The 17424-nt window shown below is 38.3% G+C and overlaps 1 protein-coding gene across 1 annotated transcript in view; it reads right to left on the minus strand.

Moving 5' to 3' along the window:
- Window positions 1-59: 59 nt before the first annotated feature.
- LOC127632771 (palmitoleoyl-protein carboxylesterase notum1a-like) overlaps window positions 60-17424 on the minus strand; it is a 21346-nt gene continuing 3981 nt past the window's right edge. Inside the window, exons 2-11 of the mRNA XM_052111531.1 lie at window positions 17183-17235; window positions 17014-17109; window positions 16827-16887; window positions 5299-5357; window positions 4845-4950; window positions 2150-2341; window positions 1979-2076; window positions 1749-1896; window positions 1596-1643; window positions 60-387 (exon numbers count right to left, since the gene is read on the minus strand). Coding sequence (XP_051967491.1) covers window positions 60-387; window positions 1596-1643; window positions 1749-1896; window positions 1979-2076; window positions 2150-2341; window positions 4845-4950; window positions 5299-5357; window positions 16827-16887; window positions 17014-17109; window positions 17183-17235 — 1189 coding nt within the window. The remainder of the gene's footprint in view (window positions 388-1595; window positions 1644-1748; window positions 1897-1978; window positions 2077-2149; window positions 2342-4844; window positions 4951-5298; window positions 5358-16826; window positions 16888-17013; window positions 17110-17182; window positions 17236-17424) is intronic.

Raw genomic sequence — 17424 nt, forward strand, 5'->3', positions numbered from 1 at the left:
GCTGTCATAAACTAAAAGTTTGTCAAATATGAAGATTTTGGCTCCTGTATTATTCCGTCTCATGTGCCGTTACTGAGCATGCCCAATAATTTGTTGGGGTCCATGCCCTGCTGTTGCGCCATCCGCTGCACATCGAAGCCCAGGAGAGTGAGAAACTGGACAACGCTCAGTTCCTGTCCCGTCAGCTGGTCTCTGATCATCGGGCACGTCGGGTTGCAGTGGGGCCACGGACATCTGTCAATCAAGTGTGAGGGACAACCCCTGGGCGGAGCCCTAACGATGCTGCTGCTGTTGCCGTGGTTACGGAGGCTGTTTTGGAGGCTGCGGTCCCAGCACTGGAGTGCTCGCGGAAGTGACGTACCCTTCACATGGATGTCCATCCAATAACTGTACAAAGACATTTAACACATTTCAGGAATATTGTTTTTTTATCGTTAAATACTGCATCTGCATTCAGAATTGAATAGTAGTACTTCTGCATACTGTAGAGAACACTGCAGTGCACAACAGTAGGGCTTTAGGTGCGTCCCAAACGTGCGTCCACTTTTGCACTATTCTTCATTTTGCCGTGTAAGTGGTGCGAGCAGTTTGTACTATGAGTACCCAGATGATGCACTTTTTCAACCATCAAATGCAGTGGGGAATATTGGACACTTTTATTTATTTATTTGTTATTAAATATTCACAGGCCAGGGTTCTCTACAAATACCTTAATCCAAATGTGATTAAATCAGTTTATCTTGAAGGTGCTGTTCAAAGTGGTGACATCAAAACATTTTAACCCCTCATTCTCAGTAGTGTTCATCATTACAGATTGTTTTTTTACAAAATGGGTTTTATTTTTCCATACAAAGGAGCATTTGATCCATTTTCTAAGTAATTCTGGTGTCAGCATTGAGAGAGAGAGAGAGAGAGAGAGAGAGAGCAGCATATGTTAACCTTGACTGACCCTCTGTGTTAGCCCTTAAACAGAGATCTCGCTGGAGACACAAATGAAGCCTTTATTGTGAACTCTCAATTAATGGACTGAAATTGAATGAGCATATTTCTAATTCATTTCTTGTTATAATAAATCCTAAATATGATACCTGATCTTTTATTAGAATATGACAGATGTCAGAAATGTTACACTCTTTGATGCACGTCACATTTTGGTAGGTTAATAAATTGGCCTGAGGCCGAGCTCCTCGTCTTTCCAGCCAACTCTGCTGGTGAACCACAACATCAGCGTGCAGCTGGGTTATAATCACCATCCAAAATGGTCAGAAAAATGGGGTAACCATCGACAACCAACTCAACTTCACCGTCCACATCTCAAAAACAGCCCGATCATATAGATTTGCATTCTGCAACATTAGGAGGATAAGACCCTTCTCCTCTGAACATGCCACACAATTCCTTGTTATATCTAGGCTGTGTTTCTGTAATGCCCTTTTATCAGACCTTCTGCATGTGCAATCAGGGGGTGGGGCTGTCTCTGGGTAATAGGTATGGGAGTAATAAATAGTATGCTACTCCAAACATACCAAATGTACAGAATATGTAAGTCTGCACAACTCAAATGAAGAACAAAATAAATCCTACTGCATACTAACCTTCTAGTGATGATCTCATGTGACAAACAGGCTGGCGCGAACATGGCCCTGTCAATCAAAATATGAAAAAGCCAATCAGTCATTGTGTAAAACATCTCGTAGTTGAATGTGAACACTGAGAACATTGTGCTGCAAAAAAGGGTTATCTCATACGGGACGTTTTTCAGGGTGTTTCTGAGTTCATTGCCCAGATTCTGGATGTATCTCCACTGTCCCTCCTGCAGAGTCTGTCCGGTCAGGTGAATATTATCAGCGGTCAGTTGAGCTTCATCAAACAGCCACTGAACCACAAACACCGGCCCTGAGAGAGACGAGAGACATGCTTCTCTATGTCATGAACAATAACTCCTGCTGGAGACACAAGAGTCATGAGCATCACTCACTCTTCAGTGTGGGATGAACTTTATAGCCGAAGAAACAGTTCCACTCTTCACCCTCGAACGCCCGACGACAGTGTTCTGGAACCACACTGGCCCAAAACCTGATCACCACAAACACAGAATATCAGTCTTTCTGTCTGTCTCTCTGTCTGTCTGTCTGTCTGTCTGTCTCACCTGATTCCTCTCTGTATGGTGTCAGTCGGAGCGCAGTTCACCATGTCGATACAGTCTGTGTTTCGGTAATGTTGATTATCCAGAAACCAGCCGGAGTCGGCGAGTCCTCGCACTTGAACCGAACCATGACCCAAATCCTTCAGCAGCTCCGCCACACGGTCCACGTTTAACAGAACACCTGTACCGCCAGCACTGACACACACACACACTGATTTGTCTATTTAATTGCAATCGATCTTTAGTCATTTTTATTTGAACAGCACTTTTTACAATACACCTCTATTCTAAGTATACAGCAAACCGATGTGTGCAGAATATGAATTATAGATAGGAATATTCCTATCTATAATTCCGGGTTCAAGTTAATCTCATCGACAGCATTTGTGTCATAATGTTGATTAACTCACACATTAATGTTGGCTGGTTCCTCCTTTAATAAAAGCACAAATGTGTGTTCCAGTGACACTCTTACAATGGAAGTCAATGGGGCAATTTTTGGAGGTTTAAAGACAGAAATGTGAAGATTATAATTGTATAAAAGCACTTCCATTAATTCTTCTGTTAAACTCGTGTATTATTTCAGCTGTAAAGTTTACAGCGTTCATCATCATCATCATCATGGTAATAAAGTTGTATAATTGTCTGTATCTTCACACAGATGTGGTCAGTAAGTGATTTAATGACAGTAAAATCATGTTAACACACATATTGTTTATGTGTCGATACTTTTGAAACAGTATTTTAATGTTTACAGATTAAACCCCATTGACTTCCATTGGAACACACAACCCGACTGTTGCCAGTGGGGACATTAAATTATTGTAACAATCAATTATTTTTGATCGCATTTGTGACCATTTTAGTCGCAGTCTGGAGCCCTGAGATATCAGTAAGGTTTTTTTTCTTACCATTTTTGATATCAACAATTGCGGGTAATTCCGCAAGATATGATGTAACTTATATCAAGAATTAAAGTTTTTACAGGTGTCAACATAAATACTGATATCAGGATTAAATATCAATTTGGCTTGCCATACATTATCAGTTATGGCATGAAACTGTTCACCAGATACAGTAATTTGTTATTTGATTAAAGAAACTTTTATTCACCCTCATGTTGTTCCAAACTCGTATGACTTTTTCTTCTGTGGAACACAATAGTGCAATACGCCCCAACCACTTATTCAGCTTCTGGTTCTGGAAGTATTTTTCCCATTCATTTTTTGCATCTAAAGGCTTTTCATAAAATCCTCCATAACGGAGTCCATATTAGTCATGAAGCAAACCAACCATATCCAAGGTGAATCACAACATCACACATATTGTTTTGAGACAAACGTGTTTGAAATTCGGTTCAAAAGTCAAAAGGTACAATTCTGTGTACTTCATTCACGAGGGTACAAACTACAAGCCCATGAATCACTGAGAATGATACAACTATTGATTTAAGGTTGTTTATTATAAGTACAGAAACAATATAGTTTAAGTTTATTGCGCAACATTCCGATAAACATGAATATACAAGTAGTTTGAGATCGACTGGTGTGCATCATTCAGAGTGTGTTGTGGGAGTGGCGGTCGCTTCCGGGCTTATTTCGAGGCTCCGTTGGCCGCAGGTCTCTGATTGGCGAAGCTTTCTCTGCTGGACAATGGGAAATATAGTTGTTTAACAGGAATTCCACTATTACAGATTATTTCTAAATAATGCAGTTGAGAATGCAGTTGAAATTTATTCTCCCCAATTTGTAATGCCCAATTCCCAATGTGCTCTAAATCCTTGTGTTGGCGTAGTGACTCGCCTCAGTCCAGGTGGCGGAGGACGAATCTCAGTTGCCTCCGCGTCTGAGACCGTCAAACCGCGCATCTTATCACGTGACTTGTTGAGCATGTTACTGTGGAGACGTAGCGTGTGTGGAGGCTTCACGCTATTCTCCGCGACATCCACGCACAACTCACCACACGCCCCACCGAGAACGAGAACCACATTATAGCGACCACCAGGAGGTTACCCCATGTGACTCTACCCTCCCTAGCAACCGGGCCAATCTGGTTGCTAAGGAGACCTGACTGGCGTCACTCACCACACCCTGGATTCAAACTCAAGACTCCAGGTGTGATAGTCAGCGTCAATACTCGCTGAGATACCCAGAACCCCCGCTATTATAGATGTTTAAATAATGTAGTTGAAATAACGCAGACGGATGGTTTCAACAGAGGCATATACCGTACCATCGATAAACAACCTCTGAGCTTAAGGCAGGGCTGTCTTTAAAGGTTTAAACATTTGTGTTGAAAATCAATTCGTCTATTCGTCTATGGGATTTTTACTTCCGGAGAACCATACTGTTCTGCCAGTTGTTTTTTCCAAACAATGCAAATGAATGGTGACTGATGCCAAGATTTCACATACAATCTGCTTTTGTTTTTCACAAAAGAAAAACTCATAAGTTTGGAACAACATGAGGGTGAGTAAATGATGACTTCATTTTTGAGTGAACTTTTCCTTTAATGAAATTACACAGTAGATGGTGAACAGTTTTGTGTCATTGCCATTACTGTATGCAAGCTGAACTGAGATTTAGTCATGATATCTTTATTTAGTTTCACAGAATATTTATTTGTGGTTGAACTCACCCACTTCATCATTAAAAACAAGGACACACACACACACACGCTCGATCACTCACTCACTCACCTGCTGCCTGCCAGCAGCAGAACTTTAGCATCGTCGAGTCCTTTTTTAGTCAAAAGCTCCTTTATAACTTCCTGAATGATCAAAGAGCCCATGAACGTGTAATCATCTGAACACACACACAAGATGAGTATAAATGGACCTGAACTTACACAATGGCTGTGTGAGCTCAAAACCTAGTGAGCTCCCTACCTAGGCAGCATTTTTGAGCATCCCCAATGAAACAAGGATGATGGCCATAAATGTCTAGGTGGGGAGCTCACTATGTTTGATGCAAAGAAATGAGACGGTAAGTTTAATAAGTTTGTAACAAAACATACCATAGTAATACCACTGTATTCTTTTAAGTTTTACTTTTCTTTTTGACAACCATGTAAATAACATGGTGAATGAATATGGTAATCATCAAGTGTCATTGTATTACCAAGGACTGTAAATTATTCAGTGTGTATTTTACTCTGGCCTGTCTTTGCTGTTGAGCCGCTCCAAACGTCACTGGAACAGTACGGTACAAACCTAAAAACACACAACAAACCAGCAAACAATGTCACCATGACAACACACATGTTATAACAATCTCTCAGGACAAACAATAGTCAATGAGACCATGTCTGTTAGCTGTGAGTTCATCTACTTCCCAAAACTTGACAGATAAATATCACAGCTGAACTTCATCATTACTATACTACTCAATCACTGCTGAACTTCATCATCACTATACTACTCAATCACTGCTGAACATCATCATCACTGTACTACTCAATCACTGCTGAACATCATCATCACTGTACTACTCAATCACTGCTGAACTTCATCATCACTATACTACTCAATCACTGCTGAACTTCATCATCACTATACTACTCAATCACTGCTGAACATCATCATCACTATACTACTCAATCACTGCTGAACTTCATCACTATACTACTCAATCACTGCTGAACTTCATCATCACTATACTAATCAATCACTGCTGAACTTCATCATCACTATACTACTCAACACTGCTGAACATCATCATCACTGTACTACTCAATCACTGCTGAACTTCATCATCACTACACTACTCAATCACTGCTGAACTTCCTCATCACTATACTACTCAATCACTGCTGAACTTCTTCATCACTATACTACTCAATCACTGCTGAACTTCATCATCACTATACTACTCAATCACTGCTGAACTTCATCATCACTATACTACTCAATCACTGCTGAACTTCATCATCACTATACTACTCAATCACTGCTGAACATCATCATCACTATACTACTCAATCACTGCTGAACATCATCATCACTGTACTACTCAATCACTGCTGAACTTCATCATCACTATACTACTCAATCACTGCTGAACATCATCATCACTATACTACTCAATCACTGCTGAACTTCATCACTATACTACTCAATCACTGCTGAACTTCTTCATCACTATACTACTCAATCACTGCTGAACTTCCTCATCACTATACTACTCAATCACTGCTGAACTTCATCACTATACTACTCAATCACTGCTGAACTTCTTCATCACTATACTACTCAATCACTGCTGAACTTCCTCATCACTATACTACTCAATCACTGCTGAATATCATCATCACTACACTACTCAATCACTGCTGAACTTCCTCATCACTATACTACTCAATCACTGCTGAACTTCTTCATCACTATACTACTCAATCACTGCTGAACTTCATCATCACTATACTACTCAATCACTGCTGAACTTCATCATCACTATACTACTCAATCACTGCTGAACATCATCATCACTATACTACTCAATCACTGCTGAACATCATCATCACTGTACTACTCAATCACTGCTGAACTTCATCATCACTATACTACTCAATCACTGCTGAACATCATCATCACTATACTACTCAATCACTGCTGAACTTCATCATCACTATACTACTCAATCACTGCTGAACTTCATCACTATACTACTCAATTACTGCTGAACTTCATCATCACTATACTACTCAATCACTGCTAAACTCCATCATCACTATACTACTCAATCACTGCTGAACTTCATCATCACTATACTACTCAATCACTGCTGAACTTCATCATCACTATACTACTCAATCACTGCTGAACTTCATCACTATACTACTCAATCACTGCTGAACTTCTTCATCACTATACTACTCAATCACTGCTGAACATCATCATCACTATACTACTCAATCACTGCTGAACATCATCATCACTATACTACTCAATCACTGCTGAACATCATCATCACTGTACTACTCAATCACTGCTGAACTTCATCATCACTATACTACTCAATCACTGCTAAAATTCATCATCACTATACTACTCAATCACTGCTGAACTTCTTCATCACTATACTACTCAATCACTGCTGAACATCATCACTATACTACTCAATCACTGCTGAACATCATCATCACTATACTACTCAATCACTGCTGAACATCATCATCACTGTACTACTCAATCACTGCTGAACTTCATCATCACTATACTACTCAATCACTGCTGAACTTCATCACTATACTACTCAATTACTGCTGAACTTCATCATCACTATACTACTCAATCACTGCTGAACTTCATCACTATACTACTCAATCACTGCTGAACTTCATCATCACTATACTACTCAATCACTGCTGAACTTCATCATCACTATACTACTCAATCACTGCTGAACTTCATCATCACTATACTACTCAATCACTGCTGAACTTCATCATCACTCTACTACTCAATCACTACTGAACTTCGTCATCACTATACTACTCAATCACTGCTGAACTTCATCACTATACTACTCAATCACTGCTGAACTCCATCATCACTATACTACTCAATCACTGCTGAACTTCATCATCACTATACTACTCAATCACTGCTGAACTTCATCATCACTATACTACTCAATCACTGCTGAACTTCATCACTATACTACTCAATCACTGCTGAACTTCTTCATCACTATACTACTCAATCACTGCTGAACATCATCATCACTATACTACTCAATCACTGCTGAACATCATCATCACTATACTACTCAATCACTGCTGAACATCATCATCACTGTACTACTCAATCACTGCTGAACTTCATCACTATACTACTCAATCACTGCTGAACATCATCATCACTATACTACTCAATCACTGCTGAACATCATCATCACTATACTACTCAATCACTGCTGAACACCATCATCACTGTACTACTCAATCACTGCTGAACATCATCATCACTGTACTACTCAATCACTGCTGAACTTCATCATCACTACACTACTCAATCACTGCTGAACTTCCTCATCACTATACTACTCAATCACTGCTGAACTTCTTCATCACTATACTACTCAATCACTGCTGAACTTCATCATCACTATACTACTCAATCACTGCTGAACTTCATCATCACTATACTACTCAATCACTGCTGAACTTCATCATCACTATACTACTCAATCACTGCTGAACATCATCATCACTATACTACTCAATCACTGCTGAACATCATCATCACTGTACTACTCAATCACTGCTGAACTTCATCATCACTATACTACTCAATCACTGCTGAACATCATCATCACTATACTACTCAATCACTGCTGAACTTCATCACTATACTACTCAATCACTGCTGAACTTCTTCATCACTATACTACTCAATCACTGCTGAACTTCCTCATCACTATACTACTCAATCACTGCTGAACTTCATCACTATACTACTCAATCACTGCTGAACTTCTTCATCACTATACTACTCAATCACTGCTGAACTTCCTCATCACTATACTACTCAATCACTGCTGAATATCATCATCACTACACTACTCAATCACTGCTGAACTTCCTCATCACTATACTACTCAATCACTGCTGAACTTCTTCATCACTATACTACTCAATCACTGCTGAACTTCATCATCACTATACTACTCAATCACTGCTGAACTTCATCATCACTATACTACTCAATCACTGCTGAACATCATCATCACTATACTACTCAATCACTGCTGAACATCATCATCACTGTACTACTCAATCACTGCTGAACTTCATCATCACTATACTACTCAATCACTGCTGAACATCATCATCACTATACTACTCAATCACTGCTGAACTTCATCATCACTATACTACTCAATCACTGCTGAACTTCATCACTATACTACTCAATTACTGCTGAACTTCATCATCACTATACTACTCAATCACTGCTGAACTTCATCACTATACTACTCAATCACTGCTGAACTTCATCATCACTATACTACTCAATCACTGCTGAACTTCATCATCACTATACTACTCAATCACTGCTGAACTTCATCATCACTATACTACTCAATCACTGCTGAACTTCATCATCACTATACTACTCAATCACTGCTGAACTTCATCATCACTATACTACTCAATCACTGCTGAACTTCATCACTATACTACTCAATCACTGCTGAACTCCATCATCACTATACTACTCAATCACTGCTGAACTTCATCATCACTATACTACTCAATCACTGCTGAACTTCATCATCACTATACTACTCAATCACTGCTGAACTTCATCACTATACTACTCAATCACTGCTGAACTTCTTCATCACTATACTACTCAATCACTGCTGAACATCATCATCACTATACTACTCAATCACTGCTGAACATCATCATCATCACTATACTACTCAATCACTGCTGAACATCATCATCACTGTACTACTCAATCACTGCTGAACTTCATCATCACTATACTACTCAATCACTGCTAAAATTCATCATCACTATACTACTCAATCACTGCTGAACTTCTTCATCACTATACTACTCAATCACTGCTGAACATCATCACTATACTACTCAATCACTGCTGAACTTCATCATCACTATACTACTCAATCACTGCTGAACATCATCATCACTATACTACTCAATCACTGCTGAACATCATCATCACTGTACTACTCAATCACTGCTGAACTTCATCATCACTATACTACTCAATCACTGCTGAACTTCATCACTATACTACTCAATTACTGCTGAACTTCATCATCACTATACTACTCAATCACTGCTGAACTTCATCACTATACTACTCAATCACTGCTGAAATTCATCATCACTATACTACTCAATCACTGCTGAACTTCATCATCACTATACTACTCAATCACTGCTGAACTTCATCATCACTATACTACTCAATCACTGCTGAACTTCATCATCACTCTACTACTCAATCACTGCTGAACTTCATCATCACTATACTACTCAATCACTGCTGAACTTCATCACTATACTACTCAATCACTGCAGAACTCCATCATCACTATACTACTCAATCACTGCTGAACTTCATCATCACTATACTACTCAATCACTGCTGAACTTCATCATCACTATACTACTCAATCACTGCTGAACTTCATCACTATACTACTCAATCACTGCTGAACTTCTTCATCACTATACTACTCAATCACTGCTGAACATCATCATCACTATACTACTCAATCACTGCTGAACATCATCATCACTATACTACTCAATCACTGCTGAACATCATCATCACTGTACTACTCAATCACTGCTGAACTTCATCATCACTATACTACTCAATCACTGCTGAACTTCATCATCACTATACTACTCAATCACTGCTGAACTTCATCATTACTATACTACTCAATCACTGCTGAACTTCATCATCACTATACTACTCAATCACTGTTGAACTTCTTCATCACTATACTACTCAATCACTACTGAACGTCATCATCACTATACTACTCAATCACTGCTGAACTTCATCATCACTATACTACTCAATCACTGTTGAACTTCTTCATCACTATACTACTCAATCACTGCTGAACTTCATCATCACTATACTACTCAATCACTACTGAACTTCATCATCACTATACTACTCAATCACTGCTGATCTTCATCATCACTATACTACTCAATCACTGCTGATCTTCATCATCACTATACTACTCAATCACTGCTGATCTTCATCATCACTATACTACTCAATCACTGCTGAACTTCATCATCACTATACTACTCAATCACTACTGAACGTCATCATCACTATACTACTCAATCACTGCTGAACTTCATCATCACTATACTACTCAATCACTGCTGAACTTCATCATCACTATACTACTCAATCACTGCTGAACTTCATCATCACTATACTACTCAATCACTGCTGAACTTCATCATCACTATACTACTCAATCACTACTGAACGTCATCATCACTATACTACTCAATCACTGCTGAACGTCATCATCACTATACTACTCAATCACTGCTGAACTTCATCATCACTATACTACTCAATCACTACTGAACGTCATCATCACTATACTACTCAATCACTGCTGAACTTCATCATCACTATACTACTCAATCACTGCTGAACTTCATCATCACTATACTACTCAATCACTGCTGATCTTCATCATCACTATACTACTCAATCACTACTGAACGTCATCATCACTATACTACTCAATCACTGCTGAACTTCATCACTATACTAATCAATCACTGCTGAACTTCATCACTATACTAATCAATCACTCCTGAACTTCATCATCACTATACTACTCAATTACTGCTGAACTTCATCATCACTATACTACTCAATCACTGCTGAACTTCATCATTACTATACTACTCAATCACTGCTGAACTTCATCACTATACTACTCAATCACTGCTGAACATCATCATCACTGTACTACTCAATCACTGCTGAACTTCATCACTATACTACTCAATCACTGCTGAACATCATCATCACTATACTACTCAATCACTGCTGAACTTCATCACTATACTACTCAATCACTGCTGAACATCATCATCACTGTACTACTCAATCACTGCTGAACTTCATCACTATACTACTCAATCACTGCTGAACATCATCACTATACTACTCAATCACTGCTGAACTTCATCATCACTATACTACTCAATCACTGCTGAACTTCATCATTACTATACTACTCAATCACTGCTGAACTTCATCACTATACTAATCAATCACTGCTGAACTTCATCACTATACTACTCAATCACTGCTGAACTTCATCACTATACTAATCAATCACTGCTGAACTTCATCACTATACTACTCAATCACTGCTGAACTTCATCATCACTATACTACTCAATCACTGCTGAACATCATCATCACTATACTACTCAATCACTGCTGAACATCATCATCACTGTACTACTCAATCACTGCTGAACTTCATCATCACTATACTACTCAATCACTGCTGAACTTCATCACTATACTACTCAATTACTGCTGAACTTCATCATCACTATACTACTCAATCACTGCTGAACTTCATCACTATACTACTCAATCACTGCTGAAATTCATCATCACTATACTACTCAATCACTGCTGAACTTCATCATCACTATACTACTCAATCACTGCTGAACTTCATCATCACTATACTACTCAATCACTGCTGAACTTCATCATCACTCTACTACTCAATCACTGCTGAACTTCATCATCACTATACTACTCAATCACTGCTGAACTTCATCACTATACTACTCAATCACTGCAGAACTCCATCATCACTATACTACTCAATCACTGCTGAACTTCATCATCACTATACTACTCAATCACTGCTGAACTTCATCATCACTATACTACTCAATCACTGCTGAACTTCATCACTATACTACTCAATCACTGCTGAACTTCTTCATCACTATACTACTCAATCACTGCTGAACATCATCATCACTATACTACTCAATCACTGCTGAACTTCATCATTACTATACTACTCAATCACTGCTGAACTTCATCATCACTATACTACTCAATCACTGTTGAACTTCTTCATCACTATACTACTCAATCACTACTGAACGTCATCATCACTATACTACTCAATCACTGCTGAACTTCATCATCACTATACTACTCAATCACTGTTGAACTTCTTCATCACTATACTACTCAATCACTGCTGAACTTCATCATCACTATACTACTCAATCACTACTGAACTTCATCATCACTATACTACTCAATCACTGCTGATCTTCATCATCACTATACTACTCAATCACTGCTGATCTTCATCATCACTATACTACTCAATCACTGCTGATCTTCATCATCACTATACTACTCAATCACTGCTGAACTTCATCATCACTATACTACTCAATCACTACTGAACGTCATCATCACTATACTACTCAATCACTGCTGAACTTCATCATCACTATACTACTCAATCACTGCTGAACTTCATCATCACTATACTACTCAATCACTGCTGAACTTCATCATCACTATACTACTCAATCACTGCTGAACTTCATCATCACTATACTACTCAATCACTACTGAACGTCATCATCACTATACTACTCAATCACTGCTGAACGTCATCATCACTATACTACTCAATCACTGCTGAACTTCATCATCACTATACTACTCAATCACTACTGAACGTCATCATCACTATACTACTCAATCACTGCTGAACTTCATCATCACTATACTACTCAATCACTGCTGAACTTCATCATCATTATACTACTCAATCACTGCTGAACATCATCATCACTATACTACTCAATCACTGCTGAACGTCATCATCACTATACTACTCAATCACTGCTGAACTTCATCATCACTATACTACTCAATCACTACTGAACTTCATCATCACTATACTACTCAATCACTGCTGAACTTCATCATCACTATACTACTCAATCACTGCTGAACTTCATCATCACTATACTACTCAATCACTTCTGAACGTCATCATCACTATACTACTCAATCACTGCTGAACTTCATCATCACTATACTACTCAATCACTGCTGATCTTCATCATCACTATACTACTCAATCACTACTGAACGTCATCATCACTATACTACTCAATCACTGCTGAACTTCATCACTATACTAATCAATCACTGCTGAACTTCATCACTATACTAATCAATCACTCCTGAACTTCATCATCACTATACTACTCAATTACTGCTGAACTTCATCATCACTATACTACTCAATCACTGCTGAACTTCATCATTACTATACTACTCAATCACTGCTGAACTTCATCACTATACTACTCAATCACTGCTGAACATCATCATCACTGTACTACTCAATCACTGCTGAACTTCATCACTATACTACTCAATCACTGCTGAACATCATCATCACTATACTACTCAATCACTGCTGAACTTCATCACTATACTACTCAATCACTGCTGAACATCATCATCACTGTACTACTCAATCACTGCTGAACTTCATCACTATACTACTCAATCACTGCTGAACATCATCACTATACTACTCAATCAATGCTGAACTTCATCATCACTATACTACTCAATCACTGCTGAACTTCATCATTACTATACTACTCAATCACTGCTGAACTTCATCACTATACTAATCAATCACTGCTGAACTTCATCACTATACTACTCAATCACTGCTGAACTTCATCATTACTATACTACTCAATTACTGCTGAACTTCATCATCACTATACTACTCAATCACTGCTGAACTTCATCATTACTATACTACTCAATCACTGCTGAACTTCATCACTATACTACTCAATCACTGCTGAACATCATCATCACTGTACTACTCAATCACTGCTGAACTTCATCACTATACTACTCAATCACTGCTGAACATCATCATCACTGTACTACTCAATCACTGCTGAACTTCATCACTATACTACTCAATCACTGCTGAACATCATCATTACTATACTACTCAATCACAGCTGAACTTCATCACTGTACTACTCAATCACTGCTGAACTTCATCACTATACTACTCAATCACTGCTGAACTTCATCACTATACTAATCAATCACTGCTGAACTTCATCATCACTATACTACTCAATCACTGCTGAACATCATCATTACTATACTACTCAATCACTGCTGAACTTCATCACTATACTAATCAATCACTGCTGAACTTCATCATCACTATACTACTCAATCACTGCTGAACTTCATCATTACTATACTACTCAATCACTGCTGAACTTCATCATCACTATACTAATCAATCACTGCTGAACATCATCATCACTATACTACTCAATCACTGCTGAACTTCATCATCACTATACTACTCAATCACTGCTGAACTTCATCACTATACTAATCAATCACTCCTGAACTTCATCATCACTATACTACTCAATTACTGCTGAACTTCATCATCACTATACTACTCAATCACTGCTGAACTTCATCACTATACTACTCAATCACTGCTGAACATCATCATCACTGTACTACTCAATCACTGCTGAACTTCATCACTATACTACTCAATCACTGCTGAACATCATCATCACTATACTACTCAATCACTGCTGAACTTCATCATTACTATACTACTCAATCACTGCTGAACTTCATCACTATACTACTCAATCACTGCTGAACATCATCATTACTATACTCAATCACTGCTGAACTTCATCACTATACTAATCAATCACTGCTGAACTTCATCATCACTATACTACTCAATCACTGCTGAACTTCATCATTACTATACTACTCAATCACTGCTGAACTTCATCATCACTATACTAATCAATCACTGCTGAACTTCATCACTATACTAATCAATCACTCCTGAACTTCATCATCACTATACTACTCAATTACTGCTGAACTTCATCATCACTATACTACTCAATCACTGCTGAACTTCATCATTACTATACTACTCAATCACTGCTGAACTTCATCACTATACTACTCAATCACTGCTGAACATCATCATCACTGTACTACTCAATCACTGCTGAACTTCATCACTATACTACTCAATCACTGCTGAACATCATCATCACTATACTACTCAATCACTGCTGAACTTCATCATTACTATACTACTCAATCACTGCTGAACTTCATCACTATACTACTCAATCACTGCTGAACATCATCATCACTGTACTACTCAATCACTGCTGAACTTCATCACTATACTACTCAATCACTGCTGAACATCATCATCACTGTACTACTCAATCACTGCTGAACTTCATCACTATACTACTCAATCACTGCTGAACATCATCATTACTATACTACTCAATCACTGCTGAACTTCATCACTATACTAATCAATCACTGCTGAACTTCATCATCACTATACTACTCAATCACTGCTGAACTTCATCATTACTATACTACTCAATCACTACTGAACTTCATCACTATACTACTCAATCACTGCTGAACTTCATCATCACTATACTACTCAATCACTGCTGAACTTCATCATCACTATACTACTCAATCACTGCTGAACGTCATCATCACTATACTACTCAATCACTGCTGAACGTCATCATCACTATACTACTCAATCACTGCTGAACTCCTTCACTATACTACTCAATCACTGTGAAGTATGCGTGAGTGATATGAGTGAAATATTAACATTTACTATCCAGATGAGAGTCACAGACATTTTAGTCACATAGTGCAAAATTTGGTTGCAGAATTGAGTGATTTTCTGTCATTGTAGTAGAACTTTGCGCATCAAATAAAACGTCAATCTTAGGATGTAAGAATCAATTTTGAGGTCATTCATTTTAATATTGTGATGCATCATAAAATCTATATTTATACAGAGTACTAAGTGAATTACTTTTATTTTTCAATTCTGCATGCTTTTTCTTTTTTTTTCAAAAACATTTTCCATTCATATACTTCTATATTGATTTAAACTAAATTAGCTATTGGATAATGTAAAAAAAAAAAAACTTTAATATCTCCCTCTCTAACTGCATTTTTCATGTCAACATGGGAAAGAAAACTGTTGCATCTTACACTCTGTTTGCGTTCCACCAGTGTGGGTTTTCCTCAGGCTGTGGGGACAGAATACCAGTTCCTGAAACACACACGGCTCAATCAGTTCATCGACCTGCTGTAATGTAAACACACTGATCATGTGCCCAAAATAAAAGCACAAACAAAGATCAAAGGTCAAGTTGAATGGTCAGAGGTCATGACTAACCTGTTCTGGTCAGAGGCCATTTACTGGAGCTCATGAGCCATCTCATCGTCTCGTATCTGCTGTCACACGTGTGTTTGCTGAAACAGTACCATCCACCTACACAACAAACATCGTCAAACACTGGAATAAACGCAGCGTTAATGTTTGATTGATTGATTGATTGACTCACCCTCCAAGAATATCAACCATCTCCGGCTGCCTCTGGACTCTTTTATGTAGAAACTGAAAAAGAGCTTGTGTGAGTCATTTGTTTTGTTTGTGGTTCAACACATCAGTGAAATAAATGAGATGCATCATGTGTTGAATCAGAAGCTAATCGAAGTACAGATCTTTGTTTCTGAACCAGAACTTTTGACTTTTCACCACAAACTGAGTGACATTATCTGACATATTAAATGTTCCACATCTCAG

The sequence above is a fragment of the Xyrauchen texanus genome, chromosome 39 (genome assembly GCF_025860055.1).
Source record: "Xyrauchen texanus isolate HMW12.3.18 chromosome 39, RBS_HiC_50CHRs, whole genome shotgun sequence".
Taxonomy (NCBI): Eukaryota; Metazoa; Chordata; class Actinopteri; order Cypriniformes; family Catostomidae; genus Xyrauchen; species Xyrauchen texanus.